The 19,934-nt window shown below is 40.6% G+C and overlaps 1 protein-coding gene across 1 annotated transcript in view; it reads right to left on the reverse strand.

Annotated features, from left to right (window-relative positions):
- Positions 1-4,801, reverse strand: part of grin2bb (glutamate receptor, ionotropic, N-methyl D-aspartate 2B, genome duplicate b) — a 65,744-nt gene extending 60,943 nt beyond the window's left edge. Inside the window, exon 1 of the mRNA XM_041035518.1 lies at positions 4,607-4,801. Within this exon, the coding sequence (XP_040891452.1) occupies positions 4,607-4,801 (195 nt within the window). The remainder of the gene's footprint in view (positions 1-4,606) is intronic.
- Between the last annotated feature and the right edge of the window lie 15,133 nt (positions 4,802-19,934).

Here is a 19,934-nt window from a genome sequence, read left to right on the forward strand (position 1 = left end):
TGAATCGTTTGCGCAGACCAATAGCAGACCATCTTGACAGTGTTGAACCTTCAGGGAACAGAGATCCAGAGAGTCCAAAATAGATGACGCTACCATAATTTATTCGCTGTGTTGCACTATTCACTTTTATTTACCCATCCTAGGTCAAGAGTATTAACTGTTCCGCAAAAGATGCATGATCTGCAGACATTTATGAGACAGGAAGCAGTGATATAAATATGTCTTTTGATAAAACTCTGAATTTACTGTAAAAAAAAAAAACAACAACTTAACTGTCAGTTAGCAAGCTCGTTAGCAGGGACAGGTTTTTCTCTCTTTCATAAAACTCTTTACTGAATGAAATTGGGTATAATCCTGTGGACAAAATGCCTGGGTAAAAAGCACAGTGCAGAGTAAGTAGAAAGAAGCTCTGGGAGCTAAAATGACTCAGTAGTGACAGCATGTTAATTTGCCAGCTACAGTACTTCACCAACCATGTGAGTAGTCACCAAGCCACTGGGTCGAGGCATTTCCCAAAGATATGTGGGTGAATTTTGCTGTCACTTTCTGGTGTGACTGGATCTTTAGGTCGTTCAATATAATTAGCAGATTGTAACTTTTTAAAGACTGTAGAAATTCATCATGGAAAGACCATAGCATTAAAAGACATCAATTCAAATGCTTTAGGATAAAGAATCCACATACCATACCCTACCACAGTTTAAATCCTGGCTCACTGAACTAAGTAGCATGACACACATGGAAAACAATTAAAAAAAGGTCTTTTTTAAAATATTGTATTTTTTTTATATATTAAATCCATGTTTTTGAGTGGATAACCTTAGAAAACACCTCTAATATATAGATCAATATATACTTTACTGTATTTCAATATACTGTATTGCACTAAATATATATATATATATACACACATTAATAATAATAATATGTTATACAGCGTGCTCTTTGGAGACATCCCACACACGACAACAGGCTGAAACAACAAGCTATGATATAACTTGTAATTTGATAACTAATCATGTGAGACCAATGCACTAACTTTTTTATTTCACTGTATTTCTTCCTTCTTTTTCTCTATCGTATAGCAGTGGCTCTCATTTTTGTTATCACATTGATGTCAGTTGCCTTCTAGATTTGTTTTTGAGCTGTTTGTTCTGGAAAATAATGAAAATTGCAAATCAGAATTTCCCAGAGCCCAGGATAACTTTTTAAAGTTGGTCATTTTGTCCAACCAAGAGTCCAGAATGCAAAGATATTCACTAATAGGCTAAGAAAACAATAAAACAATCGTATCTGAAGAGCTCCAACAATTAAACTTTTGGTTTCACAATAAAACAATTAATTCGTTATCGAAGGTGTTGCTGATTAATTTTCTAACAATCAAGTGACTGAATAAATTACTACCTGTTTCAGCTCTACTACTGTATATTAGTTTTATCTTTTGCCGGTGTGGATATGAGTGGGTACAGATGTCAAGATGAATGGTTTTGCTTATTATGTTTATCTAAGTTTGTGTGAAAAGCGATAAATAAAACATAAAAAACCAACCAACCAACCAACAAACAAACCAACAAACAAACGTAAAAACAGCTACAGCAGCACTAGAAATCACTCTTTCCCTGTGTTTCTACCTCTGTTTTTACAGTTTAATCTATTCATTCATGTATTCAAAAACAACCCTCCCCCCACCCCCTGCCACCCAATGACTAGGGATTTATCCCGATTTTCCTGTAACGCTGCTTTTGTCAGATTAAGAAATAATTATTTCTTTTCTCTCTCTCGCTCTGTAACTGCTTTCATACAGTATGTAGAGAGAAATATATAAGCAAGTGGTTGCCATGCCAACAGTATCCGCCGCATTCATCCCCTCGTTCTGCGCGTGTGTGTGACTGACAGCGAACATGCGTAACAGAGGAAGAATAAAGGTTTAAGGAGAACGAGCCAAGTGAACGGGGGCAACATACAGAGATTTCCTCAAAAACCCGATACTGAGCATCAAATTATTTCTAATACAGGTGACCCCCCCTCCACACTCACACACACGATTTCTCTTATTTCAACAGCAATGCTTTTACACGTCTCTGACACTCTTATGTACAATTACCCTCCTGTCACTTTCAGTTTGTGCCCTCTGTCTCTCTGTCAGCTGTAAAATGTGGTAATTATATGTTGAGCAAAATCCTCTTCCTCCTTCACACCCACACAAGCTGTGTTATTTCATAACCTTCACCCCCCCCCCCCCCCATACCCTCTCTCTCTCTCTCTCTCTCTCTCTCTCTCTCTTTCTTTTGTTTATTCTCTTGTTCCCTCCTTCATCTCTTCCTCTCCCTATCACTTTCTTTGGCCACTATTGGATTTTTCTATGCAGCAGTCTTTTATAGAAGAGAGGAAGTACAGGCCTCGTTCATGAGAGTCTCTGAACCCGACATACTGCCTCAAGACCACTGGAGGCGTTGCCTTGCTGCAGGGATATTAACGCACTTCTCTTTCAATAGGAGCTTTTATTTGACTCTCTTTTTTATTCAAGCCAAGTTGGGAGCAAACCTTGATTCAAATGTTCTCTGAAGCAACAAGTAAAGTAGATGTGATTGACAGACTATAACAATCTGTCTTAAGGCTCCAAAGTTGTGTGTTATCCCTCCATAATCGCTGCAATTTATCAACCTTAACCAGTCTTTCTAATAAGGCTATTAAATAAGATGATAATGACTTTGTTAAGATACATGTCTTCTCATTACACTTGAATGGCAATAATAAGAAAGCTTTAACTACAGTAATTTCAAGAAATCACTTTAAGTACTATGGAGATGTGTGCAGGAAGGTCCTTCAAAGTCTAATCAGATCAGCTGCTTGACAGAAGGAAACTGTGGCGTAAGAATGAACATTCTACCATGTATTAGTCTGTGTTTGAGCTAATTTGTTCATAAGAGTGCCTTCATACAGAAATACATGACTCATGACGACGTGAAGTCTTCTGTAACGTACCACAGTGGCTGGACAAAGTAAAAAGGTAGTGACTGATATAATTCAATTTGAATTATACAAACCAAGGAGTTGGTAATTTGTGAAAAATCATTTAGGATTTTCTTATTGCACGACAGTAGTCTACTTGGATTTCTACGTTTTGTATTCTTAATAATTTCACCTAAAAAAAAGCAATACTTCTAAGTGCCAAAAACATTGTAAAAAAGCAGTGAAGGAATATGCACTTTACTACTGCTTGCACAGAAATATTCACAAAATGTTTTTATTAAATATGTGGTATGCATTAAATATTTATGAGCCAAACACAAAAGACTTTGTACCCATTTTGAAATGGTGCAACTGAACTTAAAGGTGTTCTAGTTTGGAGATTAAGAAGTTGGGAGTAAATTGATGTCTTGTTAAATAATGTACCTTAAACTCTTTGCAGCCTTTCAGCACAATGCAGTATGGAGATAAAACTTGCAGAAAAAAATAAAGAAATCATTCTATCATGTCCACTTTTTCCAAAGCTTTCAATCACATGCAGTTTGAGCACATACCATCCACTGATAAAGACCATGAGATGTGACTGAAAGCTGGGCTGAAAAGCTAATACGTTGACCTCAGAGTTAAATATTTGCCAAAGTCAAGAAGGAACTTTGACACTCAGAGAGATTATCTTGAACCTGCTCAACTTGTATCAGTTAAACTAAATCAAATACACCTTTAAAACCAAATACCACGTTACAATACGCCATTACCCAGACCACAAAGGAAACTGCTGTGAATCTTTGCTGTACATCCCATTTTCTCCAGGAGCTAGGCTACAGCAATAAAAACCCTAAAAGCTAATAAAAACCCAAACTCAGCATTGTATGGATTCCATCATTGTTCTGTGAGGGACTTAAACACCACTAAGCCTATTAACACAACATTATTTAAGGATACATTTCACAGCCATTGTTCTGTTTCTGGATCATAGATTCTCCTCATGCAGCCTGGTTTGTGCCAAATCTCATGTATCCCGATCCCACAGAGATGGTTTTTGACTTGCTATGTACTCCTTTGTTTCACACTGTGAGTCCTCTTAAGAGTTGAGTCTGCTCACTGTCAGGAGCTTCAATATGACGTCAGGCTCACAGAGGAGGTCAATTAACAGCAAAATCAACCAGCAGATAGACTGGGTTAGAATGAGGAGCAGCTCTGTGTGGTGAGAGGTTGATGCATTTTTAAAAAAAAAAAAGCTAGGAGGGAAGTTCTTACTGTTCTCTCCATTTCCTAATTATCCTAAAATCAACAAAAAACTCATAATAAATATCCAAAATAAAACTTTCCTAAACCTTTTTTTTTTTAATATGGCACCCAAGAACAGATAACCTCGAATTTAAAAGTTAAAGCTATTTGTTTTCTGTCAGTGTCTTGATTCAAGCTACTATATTACAGTTAACATGATTTTGCAAGTCCTTGAAGATGGCTGTGCAACAATTAATCCAGGAACCTGCTCTTATTGTCAGTGGAGAGTTTGAAGTATTTTGAAATATGCAGTACAAATGCCATTCAAAAGAAATCTTACTGTAATGAATGCTGCATTAAAAAAAACATTTTTCTATTGCCTAAAAAGTAAGTTAATAGTTTTCCTTACCTTGGCTGCCATGACCATGGAGGACCCTCCCCTGATGCCCAGGATGGGGATGTGTGTCTGGGCAGAGATGAAGTCCAGGATCTGAGCAATGGCTTCCTGATCCGTGTCGTCACCAAACACCACGCCCTGCAGCGAGTTCCTCGTCATTTGTGCGCAGATCCGATTGATGATACTCTTTGGGTCGGTCTCATTCATGGTGACCACCTCGACTTTGGGAGGGTAAGGGATGTGGAGGAAGTCCTCTTTCTCAAGTCCAGCCCCCAGGGCTACTTCACTAGAGTTGCCCACCAGGATGACAGCAATACTGAGGGAGTTGATCAGTTTGGGATTGATCGGGGGGAGAACCGGTGAACCAGGAGAGTACTGAGGGGGGATGACAACACCCCTCTGGGTGCTGCCTCCCCTCTGGCCTCCTTGTCCCCCTGGGACACCTCCGGGCCCTGTCCCTGGACCTCCACCCCTGCGAGACTCGCAGACAGGAAGGAGGAGTACGGAGAGGAGGAGCAGAGAGAAGGACAAGGAGAGGAAGGGAAGGGTCAGCCGAGGCTGAGGGTAAGGATGATGCAGGGAGTAGTCCTGAGGAGGAGGAGGATGGTGATGGGGGGAGGATGGTGTGGGGACGAAGCGCTTGTCCTGAAGACAGGAGGGAGATGGGTGGAGGCTGACAAGCATTGTGAAGGAGTGTAAATGCCGTCCCTGTAGGGAAAGAGAGGGAAAGAAAAACACAGAGATGATAAATGGTAAACACAAAAATGATGTACAACACTTCAGATTTGACCAAAAGTGAAAAACATTAAAACATTAATGTGCACAAACAGTTTTCCACCACAGAGAACTGACAAGTTCATTTTTTAACTGTCCAGCTCAGCACGTGGGTAACAAATCTATAAAAAAAAAAACCTTTAAGGGATCCTTATCAAAAATGTGTGTTTATGCAATGTTCTGTTAAATAAACAAGTATTGGCCAATGAATCAGTCTCAAACTTAAATACTGTTATCTGTACCTGCTTCAAAATCTGGTCCATGAATGGCAGATCTAGCTGGGTTCTTCTATACCTCTCCAGCAAGCATTCATCAGTTTTATCTCAATTGTGGAATTGTGTGTTTTGTTTTTTTTTAGAAAGTAATACAAAAATAAATGGAGTTTGGAGAAAATGTTGAGAGAAACGGTGGACAAAAGAGACGAGCATCGAGTTCAGAATATTCATTTGAGAGCAGTGAAATTAATCGTAACAGCAGCTCATATGAAGGTCTGGGTTACATTAGATGGTAAGTGAACAGTTGGTTCTTGTAGTCAACATGTTGGATACGAGAGAAATGGGCAGATGTAAAAACCTGATCTGGCCTTCTCATCTAAGCCAAGGACCTTCCAGAAAAAAAAATATATTAATGTCTATCTGTAATAACACCATCGCTGCTGGCTCAGTGTTATTGATAACACTAATAAAGAGTGTTTTCAAAAATCCAGTATTGGTCAGGATCTTAAAATATTACCAGTGATTCAACCCTTAATTACAGACCAAACTAAGTGACCCACATAGCTGGGTATCAAACCCCATACTGAGCGAGAGAGAGGCCTGTAAGCATCAAGTGACAACGCCACATCCATTATACTGTGCTGTGACTTCCTTAGAGGAACCCTGTGGCACACATCAAAGACAGAGCGGTGAAGAGACAGTGAGTTTTGTGCGTGTGTGTGTGTGCGTGTGTGTGTGCGCGCGCGTGCGCGTGTTTTGAGGCAGTCAGGACAGCACTGGGTGCGTTTTGACAGATTGACAGCCTCACAGCTTCATGGACTAGCTGCCAGGCTAAGTGACCATTAGACGCTCCGACTGGGCTTAACTGCGTCTCTCTCCCTCTCACCCCTTTTTGTCTCTCCATCTCTCTCCCTCCCTCCCACACAACTTTCATTGCTTTTCTCCCCTTTACCCTCCAAACCTGTTTTCTCTCAGTTTCTCCCTCCAACCCTCTGAGATCTCTTCACTGCTCTTTGAAGTCAACCGCAGACCTATTATTTACTATTATTGCTATTATTTACTGCTCCTCTATTAGCAGCCATACAAAGAGCAGTGGAGTAGAGTATAGAGGAGAAATGATGGAGGTAGGGGAGAGGAGAGAGAAAGTGAGGGAGAAAGAGAGCGAGGCGGAGTGAAAGATGTAAGCAGAGGGAGGTGACAGGCAGGGAGAAACACAATTAGTCATAGCCTGATGTGAAAATTGTGTTTTCTTACTGTGTGTGTATGTGCGCGGGTGCACGCATATACAAGTGTATCTGGAGTACAAATTTGGGCGTATTTTCTGCACAGATATAGACGGGGAATCTTAATGAGTATATGTTCATGCTCATATTCTAAATTAAGCACGGAGGAGCACTTTGGGAGAGGGATAAATGAAGGGCAGAGTACAAGGCTCGTTCCTCTCCCTCGCTCACACAACACCTTTACTAATCTTTTATTTATCAAGGCACCCTGTGTGTTGTGGAGCCGATCCAGTCAGAACCAAAAAACAAAAGTCCAAAGGAAATACAGGAGAAAGAGAGAAGTTGCGAGGAGAATGGAAATCTGACAGAGGTAGAAAACAGCGATAGAGCAAAGAGAGAAGAGGCCGGGCAGTGTGGAAAATCAGAAGAGGAGGAAATGTGATCTCCACATAAAAAACAGATTGTCTAAAAGGTCTAATTACCAGAGGTTTGTCAGGCTTAATTGCAGGTGCACATGCTAATTGTAAACGAGGACGCCACAGTGGAGAGAGAGAGAGAGAAAGAGGGAGAGGGAGAGAGAGAAGGAGGAGGAGGAAGCGAGTGGGAGGAAGGCAGCAGAGAGAAGAGAAGAGGAGAGAGAAGAGTGGGGTGAGCGAGAGAATAAATAGAGACATACACAAAAGAGATGGAGGTGGAGGAAGGAACAGCAATAAGAAACCCAGAGGAGGGAGGGAGGGAGGGAGGGAGGTGTGGAGGGGCAACGCAGCTGAAGAAACAAAGATGAAAAGAGGACATGATTAGCAAGATGATAAAAGAAAAGCAAAGGGTGGATAGGAGGTTAAAGAAATCTAAAGAAAAAAATAACTAAGGGAGGAAGAATAAAATGGAGATGGAAATTCTGCAAAAGGGCTGATGAATCTGCTGAGAGGGGGCACCGGAGGGAAACTACTGGGAAAAAAAAAACATTTAAAAAAAATAACACAAGAAGTGTGACAGTAAACGAGTGAGCGGAGAAAGACAGAGACCCATTCGGATATGTGTTTCTGTATAGCAGCAGTGCTCGGTTTCCATGGTAACAATTCAAATATGCCTCCTGATGGACAGGAAGATACACACAACGTGCACCAATTCATGCAGTACACTACATGCAGTGCGTGCCCTCTCCTAATAATACACAATTTACTTTTATCTAAGCTGGCTCATATTGCTGCGCTGACTCTAACTGACAAAAATAAAATGCTTGTAACATAAAATAAATAGCACGGTGCCTTCGCACAAACGGGTGCACGCGCACCCACACGAGCACGCGGTAAGTTAATGCACTCCTGCAGATAAAGATGATCCAGTGCTCCGCCTTTTAGTGTACCTCACATTAAAAATGAATCTCCGAAAGGGCTACAGGCAAATAAACAGAAATAACACGATGGAGGGAGCATCCAGCCAGCAAACTGACTGTGCAAGAGCTGCTGTGGCATTTGGACTAATCAGGCCTTCATACAACATGTCCCCTGTCACTAACGGTCCCCAATTAATAACATTTAAATGGAGGGTGTCAAGAGTGGATCATTTACTCGCGGCATAATAGAACAAAAGTAAACCATCGAACACTGCGCAGATGAATCCAAGCTGACATATGAATTTATGTGCTCTTGTGTACCCATTACAGCACTTACACAGCTATTACAATAACATATGCAGCGCAGGGTAAACATGGATAAGTGGCGATGAACGGCTACACAAAACACCCACATGTATGCGCATTTGCTTGTATCTAGTGATTTACTGTGATGTGACTAACCTTCTACCCAGTGCTCTGATACAGACACACATGCATGAACACAGAGCTCACTTGAACTTGAGCACTGCAGGTCAAGCACTGTTTGGGTCCATGCATTCAGACATCTGTGCCCCTCATTGTTTGCAGATGATGGCCTCTGCTTTTCCAACAATAAAAGACTTGTTTGCGACCTTACATGCACAAATGCACACACACAATCATGTGCATTCAGCGGGCTCTGGGTTGAGCCTGATCATGGCAAAAAGACTGAGAGATCAGTCATATGGCTCTTAACATTTACCAAGAGCATTGATCACAGAACTCGGTCAAATGGCACAAACCACCAATAGAATAACCAGAGCTGTTTGAGACGCATTACTGCACTCACTCACACTCATGGGCTTCCAATCTGCCAATAAAGATTGCAAATGATCAATCAAGCCAACTCGTCCCCCACCTCCCCTCCCCTTCCCCATCAGCTCCCACAGTGATGAATATGTGTGGACTTTAACGGTCACATGCTTTTCCTGAACATTGCAGTGGATTACAGACTATGGTGTATTCACTGCAGAGGCTCCGGCGCAGCAGCCTGAGAGACTTTAAAACAGAATCTGCCACGCTATTTAAAACACACGTAGGCCATCATTATCAGGCTCCACTATATCCCTGGAGACTTTATGTGGTGGGCTGCGTTCTATAGCATTTGAAAGGCACTGTGGATAACATAAGCTGACAGGCATATCTATTAAGGAGCCCATTTACATTCAGTGGGTGGTCAGTTACAGGTAAGAGTGGTACTTTTGTCATCTCCACTAAAGCATGCACTGCATCAGTCATGACTTATAAATAATAACAAATCATACTAAACACTCTGGTTTAATGAATTATAAAAGGCTAGACAGTACTATTGTTCCAATAAATGTCAACATTATGGCCTAACAACAAGGAAAAATCCCAGAGAGTTGAGTCTTTTTATTTCATTTAAAAGCCTGGGTATCCCCCTGGAGAGATCCAACAGCAGGTGACGGTGTTTGACATTTCTGTTTACTGTCACAACTCCAATATATCATCAATAATTCACAAACTTTCTGTATTTTATTAACTAGAAACTGAAACTAGACTGATGTTTTTCCTAAATCCATCCATTGTGTTTCCAGTGACAAATGTTCTGTTCTTCATTTAAAAGAATAAACAAGTGACAAAATAAGGGCATTATCTCTCATCTGAGCGAGTGATTTAGAATAAACCCGGGACAAAATGGTGTGCAAACTTATCAACATCTATTCAACTGAAAGACCCATACCTCAGGCTCCAGAGGGGTCTTAAAAACACAGTAAGACGCTGATAGTTAAATTTTCGATGCAGATGACCTTTGCATTCAATAAAAGAGCAAAGGAAAAGAAAGTGAACTTCAATCCAAACACGTTTTTTTTCTTTGTAACAAAATAAGAAGTTTTAAACGGAGCTCAGCAACATCTGCACCCCAAAAAACAAACAAAAAAAATGCAGACCTCACTGGCGTTGTCTTAGGTTAGTGATGTTTATTCTGATCCATCAGTCAGAGCTGTGTGACATGTTCAGTCAGGTAATCAGACATCATGCTGCTATAATGACTATCCTGCTGGGGTAGTGGAAGCCAACACAAGTTCTATTTACATCCTCTGCAATTATTCAATTCACTCTCACAAAACCATTGTGAGTTGAATGTTTGCTGCAAAATATACTCACTTTCCACTTTACTGTCATAATCATACCTGAATGAAAACATACAAACTGTTCTGCTATTGTAGACCACAGCATCAGATGACTACCAGTTATATTAACAGAGCTTTCAGACACAACGTGACAGTGGCACCACTGTGCTCTGAAAGTCAATATTTCTCAGTGAGCTTGCACACCTAGTTCAACCTAGTTCAACATTGGCTGCGACTCGCCCAAAAAGTGCAAATCTCGTTATGACTGAAAGCTCTATGAGTCCTTCTACATTTTTCTTGTTGTCAACAACCCAAAGAAAAAGACCAAACCAACAATGTGACTGTGTGTCTCTCAGTACTTTCTGACTTTCCTACCCTGTCTGTGGCTCTCAGCCCCAAGGCCATTTGTTCCTACTGAAAATGTGAAGCTTTAAAAATTGCTCATGAGTACATAGTTTCATTTTTTCTTTTTTTTTCAAAAAAAAGTTTTAGTAATTCCCTTTTTTTAGCAGAAGTTACACAAACAGTAGTAATTGGAGCATTCGTCGTGGACTATTTTCAGTTGTGCATTAATACGTGTTTGGTGGTCTTCTCGAGTATTTACGTCAGGAGGATGGTGATCGTGAGACTGACTGGAATCAAAAAACAGTGCCTATTTTCAGCATAATGAGGGAACGTGTCACCCACTGCAACAGTTTTTGGACAACAATGGAGCTCCATGGCACACAGAACTATATCAGGCTTTGACTGCACAGACAATACTTGTTAGAAGGATGAATTCATTGTTGGTTTTGGTCTTTTCATGGGATTTGTTGCCAATGAGAAAAATATAGAATATTAAAAGCCTTATCCTTTAAATCATGCTGATATTTTTGGAAGCTTAAAGGCGTTTAATTTAGCAACAGGGTGGGATGAGAGAGGCTGAGAGAAAGAGAGAGAAGGATGGAGATACTGTTGTAGAATTGGGAAAGTGGTACGAGCAAGAGAAAACAGGCATGGGAATATAATATATAATATATAATGGGCAGTAACCAATAGTGTGCATCAAGATAAAATGTAACGTAGTATTATTGGAGTCTTTGAGTAATCTTCTAATATTGTCTTCTCTATTGAATAATCTGTCACCTCACTGCTGTCTTTCAGAAGGGCCAGAATGGCAAAAAAAAAATCCCTAGTTTATTGAAGAGGGTCTTTGGTGTTTCATTAAGTGCACTTTAGTCTGGTCAAGAATCCTCTCTCTGCTAATTGCACTTACAGTGAGACGCACTACGGATCTCTGCCGTCATATTGAGGTCGCCTCAGCTCTCCAAATAACATTATATGGTCTCTTCATCAGAGGCAAATAAACTGACCAAGACAGAGAGCACACACACACACACACACACACACACACACACACACACACACACACACACACACACACACACACACACACACACACACACAATCTTACTAGTGCAATACATATGCACACATATACACGCAACAAAAATACACATTCAGAGGCACAGGGATGAAGAAAATGCATAGATCCATCTATCCCCCCGGGTCTTCATTACTTCATTGAAGCCATTTATTCCACTGAGGTTATACTGTATCTCCTGCTCTGGACTTAATTTAGCAGCAAAGTGACGTGTCCCTCTCTTGCAGCTATACAGGGGCCTTTGAAGCCTCAGAGGGTCTGGACCACCGCTATTTCATAGCTACACAGTGCATGTAGCCCCACAGTATGCCATGTCTCTGCAATATGTACAATGTGTTACAAGAGCCCATACTGTTGATTTCTAGCTTGTTTTTCCGTCTTTTCTAAAGGCTATAATAACTCACTCTGATACATGTTGTTTTATCTGAAGCAGCACAGTCTATAAAGAGCCATTCACACCCTCTTTTCAACCACAGCCGATAATTTATTCTCTCAGGTTTCCTTCAGTGGTCTTTCTGAAAAGCCGAAATGTGATAGTGGGGTTTTAGTTGTTCACATTCTTAGACAGTGTGGTATCTACTTCTTCACCGGTCCAACAACTTGAGCATTCAATAGCTATAGCTCTCTTGAGGTTTTAATAGCATGCCTATGGCGCCTAAGACTCATGGGAGTATTTGTAATGGCAGACCAAATATCCACTCTGTCTCTTCTATAATTCCTCTTAATTACCTGAGGCCTAACACCAAGACCCAAGACCAGAGTCTCCCACAGGGCATTCCTTACACCTCTGCCAACACCTGCAGCTATACTGCCTGCAAGCATGAATGTATTTAAATGTTATGCATATAATATACCCAGGCTGTTTTTCACTGATATAAACCAAGTCTGAAACATCCTATGGCGTTTCAGTCAACTCAAACTCCTTTGCCTGCTGGTCACCAACCAAACAACAACCAGAGAACATCTGCTCTGACTTGGGGCCCAGCTTTGATCAGTGGGCAAAGTCACATGCCACATGTAAGGCTGCGACATGTTGCTGTTTGTGTCCTCTATGCCTCGGCCAATCAGTCAAATTGCAGTTTATATCCATGTTCTGTTCAGACCCAAATAATATGCAGTGAAGACTTTGAGGGATGTTCATAAACTGTATCAAATTTAAATTTATTCTTGAGTTATGGACAAAAACATGTTTTGTGAGGTCACAGTGACCTTGACCTGTGACCTTTGACCACCACATTCTCAGTTAGTATCAGTATCAGTTCATCTTCGAGTCTAAATGAATGTTTGTGCCAAATTCAAAGAAATTTCCTCCAGACGTTCCTGAGATATCCTCACACACATCAAATCAAATCTTATCCTGATATTTTGGCATAAACCAAACGAAAAATACATAACAGAAACGTGTGGTGATTGCAGAATAATGTTGAATATTATATATCTTTCAATGAGTACACATAATTTGATCTACATTAAAAATGAAGACAATGTTATAGTGCGGATTCTAGAAAAATCAGTACAGAGCTAAAGATTGAGTGATTTTTACCAGTACTTTTGTATCACTGTCATGCAACACAAAACTGTGCATCATAATGCAGAGGTAACATGTTAACTGAGTGTAAATATAAATAATAATTAAACTCAGCTTAAAAAGAGGAATATAACCTGGCTTTAGCTGAATATTTGTGGTGCTGTGTATTCACACTAATTCTTTTCCTCCTTGGAGAACCTGGTTTTACACTCTCCTCTCCACTGGGTGAGCCATACAAAGCACCATTGTAATCCACACAACTTTTTAAAAGGTGTGACAAGTAATGTGACTGGCTGAGCATTCATTACTCATAAATATATTTCACTTTACCTACCCATTTTTCTCAGTGTGCTGTGTGTATAGTTGAACAAAATTAGCATGTGAGCTTGGTTATACCCTTACTGACCTTGAGTGTGTGATTTAGTGTTTTGTACTGCTTTTTTGTTTTATTATTTATTGTTTTTGTTTGTTTGTTTGTTTGTTTGTTTTGCAATTATCTGACCAGAATTACTGAATTATGGTTATCAAAAAAATCTTGGCTATCAACATAAGATTACAGATTCTGCAGGTGAAGTAGAGACAGACAGTCTTACTGCTTAAAACATGATCGTTACAATGACAATAGAGCTGTTACTGGTGAACTATATTACAATTACAACTACATTTTCACTACAGTGAAGAAAGACCCAATAAATATATATCTGGGTAGACTCAGATACTCAGACTCAGATTCCTATATGAGAGGGGTTTTAAACACTTCGTAAAGAAACGGCTGTTAAATAATCAATATTATTGCAAGTCTGTTTTATAAATTTGCTTATTTCATCTGCTTAGGAGTTTTACTGTGTTTTTATTGTCACATTTAAAGGGCACTCTATGGCCACTTATTAGTATCAGGTTCACCCGTAAAATCCAATACAACAGCTTTGCCATAAAGTTTAACATTATTATCTTCATAAAGATAAAATTTATGGCTGAGCTGTTATATTGGATTGCATTAGATTTTATAGGTGTATCTAATAAAGTGGTGTCTATTGTCTTATTGTCAAATCTTTCTATCTACATCAGAAATATACAATCATGACTTGCTTTCTTGTTAGGAGGTGTAAATTGTATCTGCTGGCTATTTTCTGAACTGATGGAGATTATTGTCTACAAAATGTCAAAAAAAAATTGCTAAAATGCCCATTACAGTTTTGCGAAGCCCCATGTGGCATCTTTAGATTTCTGATTTTGTCCAACCAACAGTCCAAACCCCAAAGGTATTGAACTCACAGTGATATCAAAACAGAGAAAAACAGTAAATCCTCACAGTTGGACTGCGCTGGAACTGGGTAATGTTTGGCATTTTTGCTTGATTATGGTATCAAAATAACTGCCAAATAATTCAACTGATTAATCCACTAATCATCTCAACTCTTCGTCAAACATGAACCTGAAACATTTATTTCAAGATCCAAATGCACAGACCTAACACCCCACAAATAAATCTTGGTAATATAAGCCCACACACTCCCCTCCACTTAGGTCTAAATGTGGCAGCAGAGCTCCAGACACATGGTTACATGTCCTCTTTTTCTCTTTCCTCACCTTCCAATTTACCCCCGAGAGGTTAGCTCTGTCTTTCGGCCTTGCCTCTGTCTCACTCATCACCTGTTCCTCTGCTTTGTTAAGGAAAAAAAAAAAACACTGTCAACCACAGCTCTTCCCCACTGAGCTTATGTTGTTCCTTCATGTTCAGGGGGTCTGTATATTTGGAGGGGCTCCTCCTCACCTCTGCAGCTGTCTGCTCTCCTCCACACCCACTTCCCAGTCTCAAGTCACGCCTAATTAATTGACAAGTTGCCCCCACTCAGGGTCAAATGGAGACAGATACATTGACACTTGGAGCAAAAGTAGCCACTGAAGATGTCAAACGGATAACACCTGCTATTAGCACTGCTAAGAAGTTGTTAAAAATCAACAAGACGCAGCAAGCAGAGCAAGAAAACAAAAATGTCTTTGACTTAACAGATTTGCTAATATTTCCCTAATAAACTGTCAAAATAAAAATAGTAATTTTACCCTTTCTTTCAACAAGTTTTATTATTAGTCAGTTATCATGAATGAATTAGCTGACCTGAAGATTTCCTCCTAATCAAAGCAGCATCACACAGACCTATTTCTTCTTCTCATACTATCAAATATTTTTCTTTCTTATCTTCCTTTCATCATCTCCCTCTCCTTCTTTGAAAATATAATTATCAGCTTATCAACTCCTTTTAGCAAAGTCATCCGCATCCCATGATTTCCTGGGAGTCCTGACGTCTGTTTCTTGTGAGCCGTTTGAGGACAGTATCATCAAATATTATTCAGTCTTGTTCAGCTATCAAACCCTCCATCAGTTCCTCTCATCTCCGCACCTCGACCCTCCTCTCAGCCTCAGCCTGCAGATCTTGTCTTTTGTTCTATCAGTCTCTTCCATTTGTGCATGAAAAATTATATGAAAAAAAAAAGAAAATCCTCTGACTCTCTTCCCACTGTCTGTCAATGGAGGAGCTTCAAAAGGCCTCCCTCTGGCATGACATGAAGAGTGACAGTTTCTGATGAAATTCCTGTATGAGCCAGTCCAGACATTCTGATCATGTTATTAGTGAACATATAGAGTGTGAAAAACTTATCTGTGTCTCAATTTTTGCATCAGACACCTGCATGAAAGAAAATTACTTGTAGAGCAATAGATGCAGACAGTTTTAGCAGAGCCTGCACAAGCAGATATCAGCGAAAACTCGTTGAGTTGCCTGCTGACTTCAGAAACAGAACGGCACACCAACAAGCTGAGCAATGTGGGTAGAGGCGGCATCACAGTACTGGGCCCCCTTTTCTCTATTCTTAGCTCTTCCTCCTTCTCTCACAGTCACACATGGCTAGGTATAGAAGAGGAGAGGCAGAAGAAGCATCCTGAGTTTCTATCTCTAACAAAGAACAGGATGGTGTTAACACTCAGTTTTCAGTTTTTTTTTTAAACACTATTGTCTGTCTGGGCTCTCATAAAGCATTCAAGCGCAATCAATCTGTAATAATCTTTTGTAAATTAAAAAAAATCACAGCATATAAGTGCAACAGACTGTGCCGCCAGCTGGAGGCCTTTCATGAACTGCACTGTCCATCTAACCCATATTGTTTTCTTGATTAACCATAACAAAGAAAACTAGTAAATGGCCCTGAACAAATAGTCATGACAGAGATTCATTTGAGAAGTGATTTGAGGAAGGTCTCATTCAACACCGTAGATAGAAAAATCACGTAAAACTCAGAGGCCTTACAGTGACATCAGTTTGCCATTAAAGCGAGGTACGACAGCAAGGCACGGCAACAATACCGCAATGTAACTATATCAACTGTTTCTTGAAAATGTTTTCAGAGATTGATTCAACATTACAGCTGTACTTTGACGGCTGCAGTTCATGGTGCTGTTGAACTGTCTTGCATTATACTGAGAGGTGTTTCTATCGAGTCTACTCTCATTGATATAAACAGGACAAAATATTAGAAACAGCTCCCTAAGAGTACACAGTGGCATTAAACCTTCACCAAGATTATAACCTTTGTGAAGGTAGCATTTACTGCATGACTGGAAAGCTAGAAATGCACTTCTGCAAAGATAGACCAAAACGTCTCTGATAACCCTACGTGTGTATAATTTTTTGAAAAACTCTGATAACAGATTTATTTCTGAGGAATTGCCCTAACTACTTTGCACTTCTCTCTTTCTCTCTGGCTCTGAATAAACAACAAACACCAGGCTGCTCAGCACCAGTAATCTTTCCACGACTCAATCAACATTTGTAAAGCTGGTCACATGAGGCTGGTATCCAAATCTGACTCAGCCGTCTGTCTAATGCAAGTCCCAGCATCAACATCTCGATGCCTGTATATATATATATATATATATATATATGTTACGCATATACAGTGCTGTGCAAAAGTTTTTGCCCCCTGACCATTTTCTGACATTTCTTGAACGTTTGTCACACTCATCCAATTCAGATCAGGCAAACCTGAATATTATACAAAGATAAAACACAAGTAAACACAAAATGCAGTTTTCAGTGCCAATGTCATTTATTAAGGGAAAAAAACAATATCTGAACCTACATAGGGCCATGTGAATAAGTAATTGCCCCCCTAAACCTAATAGCTGGTTGAACCGCCTTTTGCAGCAATAACTGCAGTCAAGCGTTTGCGATAAGAGGTGATGAGTCTTTCACATCGCTGTGATGGGATTTTGGCCCACTCTTCTGTGCAAAATTGTTTAAGATCAACCAAATTGGATGGTTTTCGGGCATGAACAGCCTTTTTAAGGTCATGCCATAGCATTTCAATAGGGTTCAGGTCGGGACTTTGACTAGGCCACTCCAAAACCCTCATTTTGTTCTTTTTTAGCCATTCAGAAGTGGACTTGCTGGTGTGCTTTGGATCGTTGTCGTGCTGCAGAACCCAGGTGCGCTATAGCTTGAGGTCTCGAACTGACGGCCGAACATTCTTTGCCAGGATTTCTTGGTAGTGAGCAGAATTCATGGTTCCATCAATAATAGCAAGTCGACCAGGTCCTGAAGCAGCAAAGCAAGCCCAGATCATCACCGTTCCTCCACCATGTTTCACTGTTGGCACAATGTTCTTTTTATCAAATGCAGTGTTCTTTTTGCACCAGATGTAACGGGATGCATGTCTCCCAAAAAGTTCAACTTTTGTTTCGTCAGTCCAGAGGACATTTTCCCAAAAGCTTTGGGGATGATCAAGATGATTCTTGGCAAAAGTGAGTCGGGCCTTGATGCTCTTTTTGGTCAACAGTGGCTTTCGCCTTGGAACTCTTCCATGGATGCCATTTTTGCCTAGTGTCTTTCTGATGGTGGAGTCATGAACATTGACATTAACTGTAGCTAGTGAGTCTTGCAGTTGTTTAGATGTGGTTCTTGGATCCTTTTTGACTTCTGCAGCTAGTCTGCGCCATGCTCTTGGAGTAATTTTGGTAGGTCGGCCACTCCTGGGAAGGGTCACCACTGTGCCATGTCTTCTCCATTTATGGATGATGGCTCTGACAGTGCTCTGCTGGAGTCCCAAAGACTTACCAATGGCTTTGTATCCTTTTCCAGACTGAGACATCTCTATAATTTTCTTTCTTGTTTGCTCTTGAAGCTCACTGGAACATGGCATGATGATGTGTGTTCAGTATGGCCTACCTCACCTTGTCAGACAGGTTTTATACTAGTGGTCTCCTGATTGGGAATGTCTGGCAGCAATCAGGCCTGGGTGTGGCCATGAAATTGAACTCAGCTTTCCCCAGTAGTAGGATTAATCACAATTACCTCACCTTTTAACAAGGGGGCAAATACTTTTTCACAGAGGATCATGTAGGTTTGGAGAGGATTTTTCTCTCAACAAATAAAATCACAACAGGACAACTGCATTTTTTAAATACCTGGGTTATCATTGTGTAATGTTTAAATTTGTTTGATGATTTGAGAAGGTTAAGTGGGACAAAGGTGCAAAAAGGTGAAAAATCAGTAAGGGGGCAAAAACTTTTGCACAGCACTGTATATGCATACATTATTTTTCCATGGCACTTCACTGCCTCCACTCTGTTCACAGTCCACCGATCAAAACAGGCTGGCCGTCTGAGGAGAGAGCCGACACTCAGATCAGGTAATCCCCTCTACCCAACCCACTCTCCAAAAACATGCAGCCTCACGACGCTGCAACAACACGCCCCTTCCAGGCCTTGTTGCTTACGCACTCAGAGCTACATCTGTCTACAAAGCTTCCTCCTTCATCCACTGTCAGTGAAGCTCCCACTGGATTTACCGCCTGAGCCAGGATCTTTGCCTGTCTGTCTCTTTTTCTGTCTGCCACGCCTTAACCCTTTGCTTGCTCTGTCATGTTCTCTACCATCTTTTTTTTTCTGATATGGAAAATCTGCCCTAGAAACACAGTTCACATGCAGCCATTTCAAGCCTGCAGTGTCAGCCAATACCCAGCCGCTGGGACGAATGATGAAGTTTTGATTGAAATATCATGGGGAGGAATTTGGGAGCTGTAGCGTGCAGAGTCTGTGCAGCATATGTGAGTAAGTGAGCAGAATTCAGTAGGTCTGTTCAGTGTTGAAGCTGTTGTGTTGTGAGGGAGGGACATACCAGCTGTCACACACCTCCTCTAAGTCACGCTTCAACAAAGAAGCGCATCATAATTAGATAGCTACATCAGATCTTGTGAGTCTGCAAGCACAAAATGTGGGAAAGCTCAGTTTAGATTTGTGATCGTAAACTTGTCGCACCCAAAGCTAGAAAAAAATCCAGCCAAGAATCTAATCCGCAATGCCACCAGGAGACAAATGTTGGAGCTGCTCCATTGGCAGGAGCTGGACACTGTGACAGAACACAGGATTTTGCATATTTTCTGTTTCAAAAGTGTTCGTGTACATTGGAAAAACGACTGTAACAGTTCAAACGCTTTGCATAGGTCTAAAGGTTCATTCTGTGCTCATGAATGCCACGTGTGAATTCGCCTTCTGAGCTGATTTTACTTTACACTACCCTTGTTCTCTTTGTCACACTGCCTTCTATACAAGTCTTTCCATTATCTTTACAAGTCCCTCCAACTTTTAAATGTGCCTTTTATCAGTCAAACTCCTGAGCGGCTGCTGAAAGGAGCACAAGCTCAGCAATAA

Source organism: Toxotes jaculatrix, chromosome 4 (genome assembly GCF_017976425.1).
Source record: "Toxotes jaculatrix isolate fToxJac2 chromosome 4, fToxJac2.pri, whole genome shotgun sequence".
NCBI classification, from domain to species: domain Eukaryota; kingdom Metazoa; phylum Chordata; class Actinopteri; family Toxotidae; genus Toxotes; species Toxotes jaculatrix.